Below are 18,538 nucleotides of genomic sequence, written 5' to 3'. Positions count from 1 at the left end.
TGCCTGAGTCAACAGATGGGGACGTTTGCAAGACAACAACCATCTGCACGAACAGTTCGACGACGTTTGCAGCAGCATGGACTATCAGCTAGGAGACCATGGCTGCGGTTACCCTTGACGCTGCATCACAGACAGGAGTGCTTGCGATGGTGTAAACGACGAACCTGGGTGCACGAATGGCAAAACGTCATTTTATTCGGATGAATCCAAGTTCTGTTTATAGCATCATGATGGTCGCATCCGTGTTTGGCGACATCGCGGTGAACGCACATTGGAAGCGTGTATTCGTCATCGCCATACTGGCGTATCACCCGGCGTGATGGTATGGGGTGTCATTGGTTACACGTTTCGGTCACCTCTTGTTCGCATTGACGGCACTTGGAACAATGGACATTACATTTCAGATGTGTTACGACCCGTGGCTCTACCCTTCATTCGATCCCTGTGAAACCCTACATTTCAGCAAGATAATGGACGACCGCATGTTGCATGTTTCTGGATACAGAAAATGTTCGACTGCTGCCCTGGCCAACACATTCTCCAGATCTCTCATGAATTGAAAACGTCTGGTCAATGGTGTCCGAGCAACTGGCTCGTCACAACACGCCAGTCACTACTCTTGATGAACTGTGGTATCGTGTTGAAGCTGCATGGGCAGCTGTACCTGTACACGCCATCCAAGCTCTGTTTGACTCAATGTCCAGGAGTATCAAGGCCGTTATTACGGCCAGAGGTGGTTGTTCTGGGTGCTGATTTCTCAGGATCTATGCACCCAAATTGCGTGAAAGTGTAATCACATGTCTGTTCTAGTATAATATATTTGTCCAATGAACACCCGTTTATCATCTGCATTTCTTCTTGGTGTAGCAATTTTAATGGCCAGTAGTGTAGTACAACACCTTCCCAGATAGCCTTTCCTGTTTGGTTCGATCCTAAAAGACAAATGAGCAGTTGAAGAAGAGCGAAAATCACTCCGGTTCTGCTTTCACACACTCCTCGATTTGTTACATTAGCCACCAGGCAAGAGTTGAAATGTCTGCCTGCCTCCACAGGCGCCATAGTCTGTATTGTCTTCCTGTCGTGGTCCCCAAATATAGTCTACGGTAAGAACAGCTTACAGTCTTTCTTGAATGACGGTTCCATAAATTTGTTAGACAGAATATTCACTCCAAGCAATAAAATCTGTCGTCTATCAACGACTGCTGTATCATTCCTCTAAGTATTTGTGTTACACTATCTCACGGACTACATCGACAAGTGAATATCCTTGCAGAGAGTATTTCAATTCCACAAGGAAACATTACGAGTGTTGCAGTAATTTTACTTTCCTCAACAGGTGCTCCCCACTTTCGCGAAACTGCCCCAACAAATCTAAATTCCCCACTGGCTTTCCATGCTATGGGTTCCACGCGATCGTTCCGCAATTACACCTCTTGCTACCACTAGGCATGAAACGAAGTAATAGACTACAGCATTAGCCGCACGTTTCTGGAATCAATCTTTCCACTTCGCTCTGTTGCTTTTATGCCCCTTATTCCGTCCTGCGGTCAGTGCTCACAACATTCAGAGATGATAGTATAACGGGTACTACTTGTTCACTGCGAACGACACCGAATAATTCCACCAAAGCTAAAACTCTTGTCACACGTATTTTCACTTACAAGTTCCAAGTGTGCGATATAACTAGTCTGTTTGTTTAAACATCAGGAATTTCACTAACGGATAAAAATCGCAAACCAAAAAAGTAATGTAGAATAACAAACATTTCGGGAATACGTTTGTTTAGGTAACATATTTAAGAGGTGAACACTCCAAGATCACAGGTTAATGTAAGCGCGAGACAGGCCATCGCAAACGTGAAGTGCCGGTGCTTTTTAATAGCCGAAGTAGCCGCCAGGATGTTGAATGCAAGCAGGAAAACGTGCACGCACTGTGTAGTACAGCTGCCGGATGTCAGTTTGTGGAATGGATTTCCGTGCCTGTTCCATTTGGTCGGTCGATAGAGGGGGCCGGTTAATGCTGGTTGTAGATGAAGCTGGAGTTGGGGTCCGATGATGTCAGATACGTACTCGACTGGAGGCAGAGCTGGTGATCGAGCAGGCCGAGGCAACACGTCCACACTCTGTAGAGCATATCGGATTACAACAGCGATATGTGGGCGAGTGTTATCCTGTTGCAAAGCACCCGTGGAATGCTGTTCATGAATGGCAGCACAACAGGTCGAATTACCAGAGTGACGTATAAATTTGCAGTCAGGGTGCGTCGAATATCCACGAAAGTGCTCCTACTGGCACGCGAAATCGCACGCCAGAAATCGCGCCGGCCGCTGTTGCCGAGCGGTTCTAGGCGCTTCAGACCGGAACCGCGCTGCTGCTACGGTCGCAGGTTCGAATCCGTCCTCGGACGTGGATGTCTATGTTGTCCTTAGGTTAGTTAGGTTTAAGCAGTTCTAAGTCTAGGGGACTGATGACCTCAGATGTTAAGTCCCATAGTGCTGAGAACCTTTTGAACCATTTTTTTGAGCCAGAAATCGCAAGTCCGTTGTGTCTAGTAGGCAGACAGGGTGGGTGCAGGTCCTGAATTGACCTCCTCTTAACCAACACTTGGTCGTCACTAGAAGCGAGGCATAACCAACTTTGTTAGGAACAGGTCTCCACCCTGACCTCCGATGAGCTCTCGATTGACACCAATACTACTCGCATTCCTATGTACACTCAGTTCTTAGCTATGGGAATCTCTTCTCGGGTCAAACTCACAAAACATAGATCATTTTAAAACTCGCAAGAATAACTAAAAGTAGCAGTCGGGCTCATTGAAGAGAACTATTTTTAAAAAAAATTGGTAAGCATACTGCACCAAGTGAGTACATGCACCAGTCTGTTGTTCGTATCAGAGAAAACGTTACTCAGGATTGCACCAATAGTTCTGAACATAATCAAGGAACAAGACCCAGCTTGGACTTACGTTTAACAAGGAAAAACAAACAGAAAACTTAAAACAGCATTCTCTACCACGGAACACCGTAACATACTGTTCAAGGAGATGAAAAGATTACTGAACCACACCTGTTTAAAAAAATGGCAACTAGAACATACTTAGTAAGTAATGCATACTACACACATAGATTACTTAAAGTAGGAGGGGTGCAACTGCAACAACGTGTCACTTTGCAGTACATAATCTCGGTGTAATGTTTTTACAAGCGGAGATGCACAAAACTCTATAGTACATGATAGTAACTCCATTGAGTTCTGTGTCTCACTCATCAGGAGAGATGTTGACTCAGTTTTACAGATGGACTTATGGGACACGGAGACATGCGTGTGTATATTTGATGACTAAGCCTATATGATTTTGAGATAATACCTGCAGCTATATGTAAGTAAACATCTATTTTATCATCATACAAATTTTAATTAATGCAAAGATCAAGAACATTAATCTGTATTGCCGTTACCTCGTGTCAAGGCACTCTGTCCGACGTACCCTCCCTGCACACGCGGCGGTTCCCCGCTATTTCGTTTGTAGCTCACCGTCATTCCAAGAACGCCGTGAACCGCCGCGTTTCTGTCTCCCACTTCGTTTATATTCGAAAATTTCCTGAGCCACGGATCATGTGGCATTCGCAAGAAGTGTCCATACCAGTTTAATGATCTTGTTTCAGTCCTACCACTGTTTCATTTGTCCTTATTCGAGCTCCTACTCCAAGATAAGTTTTTCTCCCGATTCTTGAGATTGTGGCTCTCAGCATCCAGCATGAACGACAAAAAGCATCCAGTCGTGCACGTACATAACAGGGAACCAATATTTGCGCCTGGTTTCCATAGAAGACTTTATGAGTAATCATAGATTCTCTCTTACATACATGCACGACTGGATGTTTTTTGTCGTTCATGCTGCAGCGCCTGAAGAAAACCCTATTGAGGAGTCGAAACTAATTGAAACTAATTAAAAAGCTACAAAAATAACAGCTATTGGAATGTTAGTTTTAAAATTCGAGGCTCTGGAGTGCCTCCTGACGATTGCTCGGGCCTCGGTCGTCTCTCTAGATCGAAAACTTGCTTCTTGACGCTGTGTTCAGCTATGGTTGACCCATTCCAGCCAATATCGTCAAATAGTGGCATCGCTCCTAGTCAAAAGTCGAGCGATTCACCAATTATTCCAATCGGCTTCTTTGAGCCCAACTGCATGTCCTCTCTCAAATGCTGACATCTACGTATATTGTCCACATCTCTGTCTGCCAGGCACAGTTACTGTCCAACTGAGTACGCGGAATGAAATTCGCAAAGGTATCGACATGTCTCCTGTTTACTATCCTTGACAGCTGCGTGGTTAAATTCCGCCTCAGCGTCACACAGTCACCCTCCAGCCGCCAAAGTTTACAATTTTGCATATTCCGTCGATAACTGTATGAATATTAATTTGTGACCAATTTGCATAACTCCTTTGTGGTACTTTTTTTTGTCTCAAAGTGTACGTGATTGCATTCCGAAGTCCCCGTTTTGTCGGAAAAAACCGCTGAAATGTTGTGTCCTCGAAAATTTTAAAACAGTGCCAAATGGTTAAAGCTGCGAAGCACAAGACACGTAGAGGGTACGTACCATTCTGAAGAGCTGGTCGTACGGTTTGAGCGCCATCATGCCGGCTCCCAGCCCTATGGAGAACACGCCTGCCAGCACCAGCAGCCACGAACCTGCAACAATGCGGACAAACGTCAGCCGGTTGCAGCGGGCGACATACAGTGGATGCCGTTTTGCGGCGCGAAAACTCCCAAGCCATCATTTTGAGTCGTAGATGCCAAACCCTGACACGAATTACTTACAGAATAATGGTAAAGTCTGTAAAGTCGACGTAGGGGAACATCAGTTTAGGTCGCAGAGAAGTACAGGTACACGCGAGGTGATACTGAACCTGGGACTTACCTCGGAAGATATACTGAGGAAAGACAAACCTGAGTTTACGTTTATAACAGACAATAGTTACAAAACTGTAAATATATGAAAGGGAAACTGTGGGAGAGGATGCCAGTCTATCGCCAATATTATTCGATCTCTATATTGAGCAACCAGTACAGGAAAAACGGGACAAAGAGAGGGAATTAAAATTCACAGAGAAAAAAATTAAGAGGTTTGTCTGTTACACTGCACAGACACAGTAGAGGACTTGGATAATGTCTTTAACAGGGATGTAAGATGTACACCGACAAATTTAATGGAGAGTCTTCCAGTCCATATGTGGCATAACAGCAAACCAGTGTTTAACAGTATTGGTTAAAAACAGTTTTGATTGCAATTTTAGTTTTTTTATTTTTCAACGACGCGTTTCGCCTTATTTAGGCATCTTCAGGTTATCTAAATAGAAAATAGAGAACAAATACATCTATTTAAGAATCGCGATCGCGTTGTGCAGACTTGGATTACCTATAAGCATGTATAAACTGTGGTGTCACCGCCAGACACCACACTTGCTAGGTGGCAGCCTTTAAATCGGCCGCGGTCCGGTAGTATACGTCGGACCCGCGTGTCGCCACTATCAGTGATTGCAGACCGAGCGCCGCCACACGGCAGGTCTAGAGAGACGTCCTAGCACTCGCCCCAGTTGTACAGTCGACCTTGCTAGCGATGGTTCACTGACAAATTACGCTCTCATTTGCCGAGACGATAGTTAGCATAGCCTTCAGATACGTCATTTGCTACGACCTAGCAAGGCACCATTATCATTTGCTGTTTATCTTGTGATGCATGTACCGTCAGACCGATGTTCACAAATTATGGATTAAAGTTAAGTATTCCAGATGCTCCGTACTTTATTTGCTAGACTCAAATCCTTTAACTGTTCCAGACCTCACGCCAGCCTGCGTGAGCTTAAACGCGTGCCTTTCGGCTACCCGTCACTGTGGATTGGCTGTCTTGCCAGTCCACAACATAAACAGATCACCAATTGAAAATATAAACAGATCACCTATTGAAAGAGCAAATACCTTAATTTGGTATTTCTTAAGAATCCTTTAGTCAATGTAGCCAAAGGGCATTGTCGAATATATCAGGGCATCATCGCCTTCGTTAAACTCAGTAAAAACTAGAAATATAAAATAGTAAAATCATTACCTTTTCTAGATGGGCGCGAGAGGCAGCAAGATCTCCATAACGCGTCCCCGTTCACAGGAGCGGGTAACAGTAAGCATAATGCTTACTACCTGAGCCTCCATCTTACTGTTACTCGCTCCTGTGAACGGGGACGCGTTATGCAGATCTTGGTGCCTCTCGCGCCCGTCTAGAAAAGGTAATGATTTTACTATTTTATATTTCTAGTTTTTACTGAGTTTAACGAAGGCGATGATGGCCTGATATATTCGACGATGCCCTTTGGCTACATTGACTAAAGGTTTCTTAAGAAATACCAAATTAAGGTATTTGCTCTTTCAATAGGTGATCTGTTTATATTTTCAATAGGTGATCTGTTTATACATGCTTATAGGTTATCCAAGTCTGCACAACGCGATCACGATTCTTAAGTAGATGTATTTGTTCTCTGTTTTCTATTTAGATAACCTGAATATGCTTAAATAAGGCGAAACGCGTCGTTGAAAAATAAAAAAAAACTAAAATTGCAACCAGGACTGTTTTTAACCAATACTGTTAATGGAAAGTAGTCGAATTAAATGAGGCGATGCTGAAGGAATTAGGTTAGGAAATGAGACACTAAAAGTAGTAGATGAATTATGATATTTGGACAGCAATATGACTGATGATGACGGAAGCAGAGGCGAAATAAAATTCAGACTATCGATTGCAAGAAAAGAGTTACTGAAAAAGAGTAATTTTTTAACATCTAGTACAGACGTACGTGTTAAGAAGTCTTTTCTGGAGCTATTTGTGTGGAATGTAGCCTTGTACGGAAGTGAAACAAGAAGAGAATAGAAGCTTTTGAAATGTAACGTTACAGAAGCCTGTTGAAGATCAGAGGGTCGAACGAGTAACTAATGAGGATACATTGACTCGAACTGAGAAAAATAGTGTTTATGACACAATCTGACAGAAAAAGGAATCAGTTGATAGAACACATACTGAGGCATCCTAGAGTACTTAATTTCATTTTCATTCCGGCCACCTATCGGCCGCAAAATTTCAACACTTTCGTCCTTTAGTTTCGTTCGAGTGTTCTGGGATTCTTCTCCGACGAGTATTCTTCTATTCTTCGGTCCATATCTTTCCTATATAGCTTTATTTGTGTTTTAGCTAGAACTTTTCTATAGAGACTTTCTTTGGTACTGAGAAAAGTATCAATAGGTTATCGGTTGAATCTCATCAAGTCTGTGAGCAAGACCTCTTGTCTTTCCTTGTTAAAAACAATGCAGGCAGAGAATCGACTGGACCGTTTTTGTGATGTCTTTCATGTCAAGTTACCGAGTCTTGGTAGGGCGTCAAACGGGCTGACTTGGAGCATGAGAGGCACCACTGAACATTTTAAATTCCACTGTCTATACTTTTACAAATAAATTCATAAAACTTTTTCAGCATGACCAGGAAGGATTCAGAATTCACACTCTTAGCAATGGAAGTTCGAAAACATACGAAATAATTTCTTCATTTTTTTCACTTACTAATGGCAGCATTTGTTGCTGTAGGTACTTCTTCATAAGTAAGAAAGATTCTTCGATGAATTTTGCACAGCATACAAACCATACTTAAAGGTGTATGAAACTCTAGAATTTTCCAAATCTATTAAAAACTGTGGTAAAAATTGAGGTAATTAACTATAAAATTTGTGTTTTTCCTGAACATGAAGTTCAAAATATATCAGTTCATTCGTTTTTTCATAAATTAAATAAATTCTAGAGTATCATACACATGTGAGTATGGTAAGTATGTTGTGCAAAATTCATCGAAGAATCTCCCTAACATATGAAGAAAAGTGTACCTATAGCAACAAATGCAGCCACTAGTAAGTGAAAAAATGATGAAATTTCGGACGCAAAAAAAATTATTTTGTTATGTTTTCGATCTTCCACTGCAATGGGTGTGAATCCTGCATCCTTCCTGGTGATGCTGACAAAGTTTGATGAATTTGTTTGTAAAAGTATAGACACTAGAAATTAAAATGTCCTGTGATGCCTCTCCCGTTCCAAGTCGGCCCGTTTGACGTCCTACTCCCCTTAAAGCAGCGGTAAAGAGCGATATTTCTCGTGAAAGAGCCATTAGAAAAATCTTAGCTTCACTGGCCACTTCAGGTTGGACTTTATAATCTACCAGCAAACTCATTTTATTTAGTATACAATCGGATTTGCCACTGCTATCCTGGTTACAGAATTGATGATCAATATTTTGTTAGTTTAAAACAGTACTTCGTTCGCTTCACGGAAGAACTCCAATTCGAGCGGTTATAATTCTACATTTACTATTGCAGCAGTATTTTTATAGTGTGTGGGTGCAGAGTATGGGGAAGGGATGAATGTGGAGAACGCGGTTTGTATGGGAATGAGGGGGAGCTGGTGTGGAGCCGTGACACCGCGGTCTGCTCTTGCAGGGTCGTCTCCTGTCGCCCCTGAGGCCGCATTACGAGTTGGCTTTCCGCGTGTTTCACAACTCAGGTCTCACCCGGGGAAACCGCGTCTGCGGGTCCAAAGGTGGTCGGTGGCGTAACACGGCCGCTCGCAGCTAACGCCCACCTCAGCTCTTAACCTCACTCCTCACCCATTGCTTTTAGCAACACGCACCCTTGAACTATTGACGAATGACGCAGACAAGGCTGCCTGTTTCACTTTTATTTTTGCTTTGGTTGAACCAGCATCGGGCTACATGCCAGTCCTGCAGAACACACACAATACATAATGCTGCACTCTACGGGACGCGTTTGTTATTCTGGATTACTTTGCCCCGTAGTTACGAGTAATTTACTATTGTGCTCTCATACAATTTTCGTAGACTCTTTTTGGATATTCTACGTCAACTTTTGATTGGCCTGCAGATCGTTCTTGGCATATTACACACGACGCAGTGTGGTTTATATTTAGATCGGTGTATTCTATGACATCGACATTGTAGGTTCATGTCATCTGTGTTTTGCATAATATGGTTATTGTTTGCTGTGACAGGTGATCTGTACATTCGTTTCATTTGATTAATTTGGTTGTTTCGAGTATTGGAAGTAAAATATATAACTATTATACGAGCAGACCTCTCGACACCCATGCGACGAAAGATATAAATAATATTCTAAAATCTAAATGAACAAACAGAGCAATGAAACGAGAATTTTATAGCAAATTTCACAAACTTCCTCCCAATAAAGAACTACTCAAGAGATGAAACCAATTCAAAACACACACAGCTGAATTTTTGCTAGGTTTATTTTATACGGTTTTCCTTTATACTAATTATATTTTATGTATTTTACTTTCAATAATCGAAACAACCAAAGTAATCAAGTTAAACAAACACTTAACACAGGAAGCAGCATGCACACTACGGAAGATACAAATAACACAAACCCACAATATCGATGTGTGACGACAAAATAAATAACTGGTAATCTAAGGCAAACTGCCTCATCTGTAACATGGCCAAGACGCGCTAAAAACAAATTAAAAGTTGAAGTGAAATATCTAAAGACAACACGTACGGAAATTCTATGAGGGCATAACAGTAAATTATATGTAAGTATTGAACAAAGTAACGCAAAATTGTGAACTCGTGCCATATCATATAGGGTTTTGGTGTGTTGTGCGTCTTCTACAGGACTACTGAAGATGGGCATGCAGCTGAGAATAAAAATAAACAATAAAACACAGTTGTCTATGTATGCGTACATTCATACAGAGCCATACATGAAGTTCATACAGGGTGCATAACACAATGAATTCCTAAACTGTACAGATTCAAAAAGTGTTCAAATGTGTGTGAAATCGTATGGGACTTAACTGCTAAGGTCATCAGTCCCTAAGCTTACACACTACTTAACCTAAATCATCCAAAGGACAAACACACACACCCATACCCGAGGGAGGACTCGAACCTCTGCTGGGACATGCCACACAGTCCACGACTGCAGCGCCCGAGACCGCTCGGCTAATCCCGCGCGGCTAAACTGTGCAGGTTCACGTTCTTGTAAGTAGTATATCCACAAAGCACAAAAAATCAAAAGTGGTGTATGGCAGAAGATACTTCCCATTGTACTTGTAATTAGGGCTTCTCCCCTTTTCATTTACGTACGGAGTGGGGAGGATAGGTGTTTAAACGGCTCTGTGATTAATCTGATCTTGGCCTCACGATCCCTATGTGAACGATACGTAGTGAGTTGCAGTATATTCCTAGGGTCACCATTTAAAACCGGTTCTTGAGCCTTTGTTAGTAGACTTTCTCGGTATAATTTACATCTGTGTTCAAGAGTCTGCTACTTCAGTTTCTTCAGCACCACTGTGACACAAGCCCCTGATAATTCGTGTCGCCGTTCTCTGTAGACGCTGTTCCTCTTATTTGGTACGGGTCCCACAAACGTGGGCAGTATTCTAGCATGTTTCGCACGAGTGTTTTGTAAGCAATCTGCTTTGATTGATTTTCCTAGTATTCTGCCCATGAATCGAAGTCTTCCAACCGCTTTATCGGTGACTGATCCTACGTGATCATTGCATTCCATATTGACACACATTGTCGCAGCGAGAGATTTGTACCATTTGGCTCGCTGGTATTTTAGTCATAGGACACTAGGTTTTTTTGTTTTATGAAGTGAACAGTTTCACTTTTCTGAACATTTAAAGCAAGTTGCCAGTCTCTGCGTCACTTTGAGATCTTACCGACATCCTGCTGAATATTTGCAAAGGCCGGCCGAAGTGGCCGTGCGGTTAAAGGCGCTGCAGTCTGGAACAGCAAGACCGCTACGGTCGCAGGTTCGAATCCTGCCTCGGGCATGGATGTTTGTGATGTCCTTAGGTTAGTTAGGTTTAACTAGTTCTAAGTTCTAGGGGACTAATGACCTCAGCAGTTGAGTCCCATAGTGCTCAGAGCCATTTGAACCATATTTGCAAAGGTACATTGAGATAGTATTTCATTGTAGATAACTGCATCATATGGAAAAGTCATTAATATACAACATGAACAGGACGAGACCCAACATAATTTCGTGGGTACACCCGAAGATACTTCTACATCTGTCGATGACTCTCTAGCCGTGATGACGTTCTGCGTCCCAACGGCTACTGCTCTACGGCCTGCATATTTTCTCATTAGCGCTGAGGGGAGCAGATTCTTCTCTGGCACAACACGAGGCGACCGTGCGCTGACTGGGCGACGAGAAACTACAGCGTCGAACAGTTTCTAACACGAGAACGGAGCTCAGCTGGTCTGGGATTCTCTGTGGCCCGCTGGTGAAAGTAATCCACGACGGCAGTGACATCTGCCGCGTAATAGTGACTCAACAGTAGCAGAGGCGTCGTAACGCGCGGATCTGACACAGCCAGTTCCCGGCAAGAGAAACCCGCTGCGTGGGCCGCCGTAGCTGCGGGCAGGCTTTCACGGCAGAGTCCGTGGAGTCGCGAGGTGCAGCTTGTAAGCTGCGGGTCCCTCTCCCGTCCTGTTTGATTTCGTCTCCTCCTCAGCCGTCGCACTATGAGATATCCTGTAACTAATGTTCAAGCTTATAACTGTCTTCGATTAATGCTCCGACATTGTGGCACCGGCCGTTACCTATTGTACCGTTACAGCGCTTTCGAGTCTTGGTGCTCGGTTCCTATTTGAGCTACCCTTTCGAACGTCGGTTTTACTGTAGCTATCTTGCAGTACATTAAGCAATGTTTGAACGATGAACCAGAGCTGGCTCCCAGGCTATTTGTGGCAATCGATTAATTCCTACCGGCCGCTGTGGCCGAGCGGTTCTAGGCGCTTCAGTCCCGAACCGCGCTGCTGCTACGGTCGCAGGTTCGAATGCTGCCTGTGTGTAATGTCCATAGGTTAGTTAGGTTTAAGTAGTTCTAAGCCTAGGGGACTGATGACCTCAAATTTTAAGTCCCATAGTGGTTAGAACCATTTGAACCATTTTGATTAATTCCTTTTGCAAGAGATCGTATTTGGTCTGAATTAAATTCTCAGGTAATGGCGCCATTTGTATTTACACAGTGGGGATTTTAGGTGCAAAAATAGTCCCCCTGAATAACTCCGGACAGGAGTGGAGCTGATGGTTTGAAGTTGGTCCACTGGTGCATCGGACCTTGGTCTAAGGTAAGTGTGAACCTTTTGGCAAAATCTTGCTTCGCTTGAATTTTAAGTGCAAAAGAAAAAAAGAATACATTTTCTGCGAGGTTTTCGAAGCGCATCACATGTGTACTTTAAGATTTGTACGAATTCGTTCAAACTTTGCACGAAGGAATTAATGGATAAAGTCAAAAAGAAATTTTTCTACCCAATAATCTCTAAGTCGGGCTAAGTGTCGCAATTAAAATTCGTTCTTACGTGAACTGAATCCGTAGAAACGGTTTAAAGTGAATAAGATACATAAAAAAGCATTGTTCTGATGAAACGGATAAGTCGATTTCAGAAATCTGGTTTCATACGCACTTCGCGTGCAAAAGCACGTTTTTTATGAGTTTTTTTTATCCGCGTCACTTCTATGTTTCGAACTTGTGCGAATCGGTCCAACTTTTTTTTTTTAAGAAGGTAGACAAATACATCAAATTAATGATCGTCCTGTTGTTTTGCGAAAGCTTTACTCGTTGCGACGACATAAGCAACATGGTTCGAAAGACAGTACAAAAACCTATGCCGCATCAGTTGCCGCCCGAGTCAACAAAAATCTGCACGCTATGACGGCCTCAATGTCAGAATTAACATGGAATAAAAGCTGGGAACGAGAATGAAAAACGCTCCTGTCGTAGCACAAAAAAAGATCGATATATCCTGGGTGGTTTTAGGGATGTAAAAGAAGGGAAGTAGCTTTTCGACTTATCTAGCAGCTACGAAGACTTCTAAGTCAAAATATCTTGACATATTTTTTACCAGTTAACCCTACTTCCCCAGTTCAGTCGGCTCTGTTAGCTGCAAGGGAATTGGTACACCTGCATCTTGCAATGCATAGGCTAAGGTCCCTGTTCCTGTGCCCAAAATCATGAAGATTCGTGAGCCATACTAAACAACAATATCATATGGCTGAAGACCATACAAGTAAGAGCTAACAAAGTTTTTCTGGGGCGATAAAATTTGTGGGGCTGGATTAAAAGTGCGTAAATGTCAAGATGTTTTATTTTAAACAATATCTCTGAATGTGCCAGATAAGTCGGAAAGCTGGTTTTCTTCTTTTGCATTCCTAACTCTGCTCAGGACATTTTCGACTTTTTGTGCTTTCATAGGAATATTTTTCATTCTAATCAATTGCTGTTGTCTTTTCAGCACTCAGATTTCATTCTTTGCGTCGGGATGGTTTGGTACGAATGTGGTTCATAAAAGATTTTGTTTGATAACGTTGAAATACAAGTATCGTAAAAGGAGCGGTCATTTATTGTTCCGAGACAGATTATACTTAACTCATCACATGCAAATATGTAGTATGCCACGATTATTATTCGAACTTACGCACTGCAACTTTATATTTAATTACGATGGACAAATGCATTTTTTTCTATTCCACTCGTGTCGTCAACTTTTTACATATTTCTGTGTCCAACATGAGCCTCGAAAAACCGTTATCTAACGCCGCCCACACGACATACGTAACACGACCACGCTCTTCGAACAACTGCCAATCGCACACCGACTCCAGCCGCTCGCAGCTTAAGCACACGTCCCATCTGAGGATACAGTGTCCTCATAAGATGGAGGGAAGAAAAAGCAAAAAACAAAAAAAAGGATAAAAGAGGAAGACGAAGAGATATCTATACGTTTTATTATCTTGTCACTGATAAATGGAAATTCCCCTTTATCTCCTGTGACACAGAGAGTGTATCGGACAGGTAATCATTTGAATAGCGACTCTTATTGGGAGAGATGCTTTTTCTGTCCTGCTGGTGATGTAATGAGTGAGTGCTATCGACACGGGCTCTCTCAAGTTGATTCCTTATTTCTAGATTCCCAGAAGGCTTTTGTCACCGTTCCTCACAAGCTTCTGCTAATGCGATTCCATGTGTTTGTAGTATCGCCTCTGTTATGCAGGTCACACTTCGTAGTAAATGACGAAAACTCATCGAGACAAAACTAACATCTGGCGTTCCCGGCAGTGTTACAGGCCTCCTGTTGTTCCTGACCAAGACTCATGTTCAGAAAAAACAGAACATCTTGAACGACAGGACGCTCATATTTAAAAGATTTGTACGTTAGTATGTTCCTCAGAAATGATCATTTCAGTCATGTCGGTTCAGCATGTGTCCTGTTGCCTACTAGGCACAGGATCCGCCATGGGACATAATAATTTGTTCCGTGCGTGATGGCATCGACTCGTTTAAGGCGCGAACGGCGTCCTGTGGTACAGCCATCCGTGCGGCTCTCACCTCGTTCCAATTTAGACTGGCGACATGTCTGGTGACTTGGTGGGCCACGGTAAAAGGCTGACGTCCTGCGACACCAAGAAGGCACGTGTTCACGCAGCAACATGTGGTCTTCCATTGTTTTGCTGAAAAATGGTGTCTGGGGCAATGTGCAGAAAGAGTGAGGCTACGGGTCGCAGGATAGTATTCACGTAGGTCACATGCCCAGGACACGCGCTAACTGTGATTTGTGGTTGTACCCAATAGCACCGCACACAATAAGGGGGAGTTGGCACCGTATGCCTTGTGCGAATGCAGTCACTGTGATGCCGCTCCCCGTGTCTGCGGCGAACCAAAATGTGGCCATTATTTTGAAACAACGAGAACCTGAATTCGTTCCAAAACACTATCTCATGCCATTCCTGTACCTATTAATGTCGCTCCATACACCATTGCTGTCTAATATGTTTCTGCACATTCGTCAAAGGTAAGCGGAGAAGTGGACGACGCGCACGTAACCAGTAGCGTAATAAACGGCGATGGACTGTCACTTCTGTTAGTATACGATATGATAAAATGTTCCACTGCTGCGCCAGAGCTGAGAAAAACGCAGATCTATTCTGAAATGCCATTGGGATAAGATGAGTACTCGGGGTGTGGCCTGGGTGGTGCGACCTGACCCATCTCGTCGTGTTCCACGGCCTTCCGTGGACCGTTCTGCACACACTTGTTGCCCTGCCGAAACACTTCATCCTACACGAGCAGCTATTTCCCGGACGGATGCATCACATTCTCTCACGCCAATAACGCGCCCTCTTTCAAACTCACTGATTTGACGGTACGGTTCGCGCGTGCGTCTGCGAAGCTCCTTCACGTCTGCTCATTACCTTCGGCTTATAACGACAACGAGAACCACAGGCACATTTTACCGGTAGGTGGAGTTGCGTCGCCATGTCGATGTTGACCTTGAACCAAAAAAATGTTCAAATGTGTGTGAAATCTTATGGGACTTAACTGCTAAGGTCACCTGTCCCTAAGCTTACACACTACTTCACCTAAATTATCCTAAGGACAAACACACACGTCCATGCCCGAGGGAGGACTCGAATCTCTGCCGGGACCAGCCGCAGAGTCTATGACTCCAGCGCCTTAGGCCGCTGCTGACCTTGAACCCCTGGCCGACGTGGTTCAGATGCTAATCATCTCTGCAGAACATTGTAATGTACATGTCCTGCGAATATGAACGTCCTATCTCTGGTCGTTCAATGTATTTTTTCTGAGCATGAGTATACATTACCCATTTAGGAGACAGTGTGAGCAACCCTCTTTACTGTTTGCAGGTGAGGCTGTCGTTCAACGTCTAATAACGTCATCAGGTGATCAAAACCAATTACAGAATGATTTAGACAAGATATTGACTGTAAATAATGTAAAGTGTGAGGTCGTACACACGAGTACTAAAAGCAATCCATTAAGTTTTGGTTACACGATAAATCACAGAAATCTAAAGACTAACGATTCAGCTAAATATCTAAGGATTACAATTACGAACAACTTAAACTGACACCTTTAGATACAAAAATATTTGGCTAGAGTGAACCAAACACTGTATTTTATTGGCAGAGAGCTTAGAAGATGTAACAGATCTACTAAAGAAACTGTCAAAACTACCCTCGTCCGCCCACTTCTGGGACCTTAGTGAGCAGCGCTGTGTTTATACCAAATAGGATTGACGGTCTGCATGGAAACGTTCAAAGAAGGATAGCTCGTTTTGTTTTGCGGTGGAATAGAGGAGAGAGAGTGTCACGGTTATGACATGCGAGTTGGGATGGCAATCATTAATACAAAGGGCATTTTTTCGTCGTGGTGAGATCTTTTAAAGAAATTTCAAACGTTCTCCTCTGGATGCGGAAATATTTTGTTGATGCCGACATATACTAGAGAAGATTTTTTCCCACGTGGTATTCGGGATATAGTGTGAAGGTGGTTCTATGAACACACTACCCAACACTTAAATGTGAATTGTAGAGTAGACATCTGGATGTAGATGTAGATGATACGAGCATCACGGGGCTTTACTAGGCATTGTCGTGTTGGAGGTGGCACGGCGTTCCCTTTGTCTGTTCTTCCGATCGGACCAGCCGTAGATGGAGCTACAGTTTAATGGTGTTCCGCACCGTGATGGACCTTCACGTTTTTCACAAAAAAATTCAAATGGCTCTGAGCACTATAGGACTTAACTTCTGAGGTCATCAGTCCCCTAGAACTTAAAACTACTTAAACCTAACTAACCCAAGGACATCACAGACATCCATGCCCGAGGCAGGAATCGAACCTGCGACCGTAGCGGTCGCGCGTTTCCAGACTGTAGCGTCTAGAACCGCTCGGCCACACCGGACGGCCGTTTTTCACTTCAACAAATTATTGCTAGTGAGCGTCCATGCATCAAACACGTACAGTTACATGTTGAATGCTGTGCATTTAGTATGGGTCCCTTTGCAACCGGTAATGTTACGCGTCTGTTTGCATTACCAAATCACGTCGGTGCTGGAATGTAAGTGTTACATATTTGCTTCGTTTACCTAGGAAAACATTCTTCCGGATTAGCATAAGAGCTTCATTACCCTTACATGGCCACTAGTGTCCGCCATATTATTTTATTCACTGCTGACTTTGTTTATCCTGATGCCGGATCGGTACTAAGCTTTTTATTTCACACTTGTTCTACGTTTTCATTATGTTCAGAGAAAAATATATCATCTTTGGACAGTAGTATTCCCACAATATCACCAGGAAAGGAAACTACCGAGCGACGTGGCGCAGTCGTTAGTACACTGGACTCGCATTCGGGAGGATGACGGTTCAAACCCACGTCCGGCCATCCTGATTCAGGTTTTCCGTCATTTCGCTAAATCGCTTCAGGCAAATTCCGGAATGGTTCCTTTGAAAGGACACGGCCGACTTTCGTCCCCATCCTTCCCTATTCCACCGGGACCGATAACCTGGCTGTTTGGTTCCGTCAGCTGAATTAAAAAAAAATTCGGGAAAACGCCGTCCTATTTCCGAGGTCATAACCAAACGTCAGTCTCCATTTGAACTGAAATGTAAGCCGAGTCATTTACGAAAAACATTTGTTTGCTCTTCTTGAATTTGAAGAATTTAAAGCTCTGTACGCAAAAAATTTAAAGATCTAGGTTCTTCTGACCTGAATACTATGCACGAATACAGTACTTCGACTATTTTTGTTTGTTTGTATGGGTGACGGCACTTTATGTCTAAGGAGCCCGAAGCAACGCTTAACTAGAATGGCGTAATCGGGAATCGATACGTGTGTCTTATCTAACACGAAAAACGTGCCGGTGGACGCTGTCCTTGAAGATGTGTACACGCCAGCTTCAGCTGCGTATATGGTGCGGAGTGTGAAAGCTTGTGGGTCACGGCTGAATGAAGCTGGCTGCCTGCCTTGGGGGACTGGTACCACCATCCGCTACGTCGGAAGGAAAGCAAATGCACCTGCGGCAATGCTGCATGACACCCCTTTAAATGACTGACACCTGCCAACGCCTGCAGCCTTAATTATTTTTTAAATTGTATTTGGCCCGTATCCAGCTATTTATCTCTGTCCCCCTCCTCTCCCTCTCCCCCTCTTCCACCTCTTCCTCTCCTCTTTATCTGCATCCTCACCTTGCCTCCATCTTCTCCTCCCTCCTCTATCTGTCCACCTTCTACTCACTCATTCTCTCCATCTCCTCCTGCCCCTGTGTCTGTCCATCTCGTCCTTTCCACTTTCTATGTCCATTCCTCCCATCCCTCTGTCCATCTCTTGTTCCTCTTCTCTCTGATCTTAAGTCTTGTTCATTATTGTTGCAAATTCAGTTTTTAATAAGTCGATAAGTCACAAATACATCGTTCTTGTTTGCTAACAACGTGTAAATCGATCAAGAACTTTTCGAGGTTTTTTGTTAATAACGTTTTCCCCCTTATATATAACACAAAACACGTGCACATTCGCATGTAATCTCGCGTCAAAATTTCAAAGCGGTCGTTGCAGAACTTTCGGAGATACATGATTTTAAACAAACGAACATTTGC

At 43.4% G+C, this 18,538-nt stretch overlaps 1 protein-coding gene across 1 annotated transcript in view; it reads right to left on the bottom strand.

Annotated features, from left to right (window-relative positions):
• The window catches only part of LOC124544800 (scavenger receptor class B member 1-like), a 202,329-nt gene that overhangs the window by 60,711 nt on the left and 123,080 nt on the right, over positions 1-18,538 (bottom strand). The window contains exon 2 of the mRNA XM_047123484.1: positions 4,602-4,693. Within this exon, the coding sequence (XP_046979440.1) occupies positions 4,602-4,693 (92 nt within the window). The remainder of the gene's footprint in view (positions 1-4,601; positions 4,694-18,538) is intronic.

The sequence above is a fragment of the Schistocerca americana genome, chromosome 8 (assembly GCF_021461395.2).
Source record: "Schistocerca americana isolate TAMUIC-IGC-003095 chromosome 8, iqSchAmer2.1, whole genome shotgun sequence".
Lineage (NCBI taxonomy): Eukaryota > Metazoa > Arthropoda > Insecta > Orthoptera > Acrididae > Schistocerca > Schistocerca americana.
This window is presented reverse-complemented; position numbering and strand designations above follow the sequence as displayed.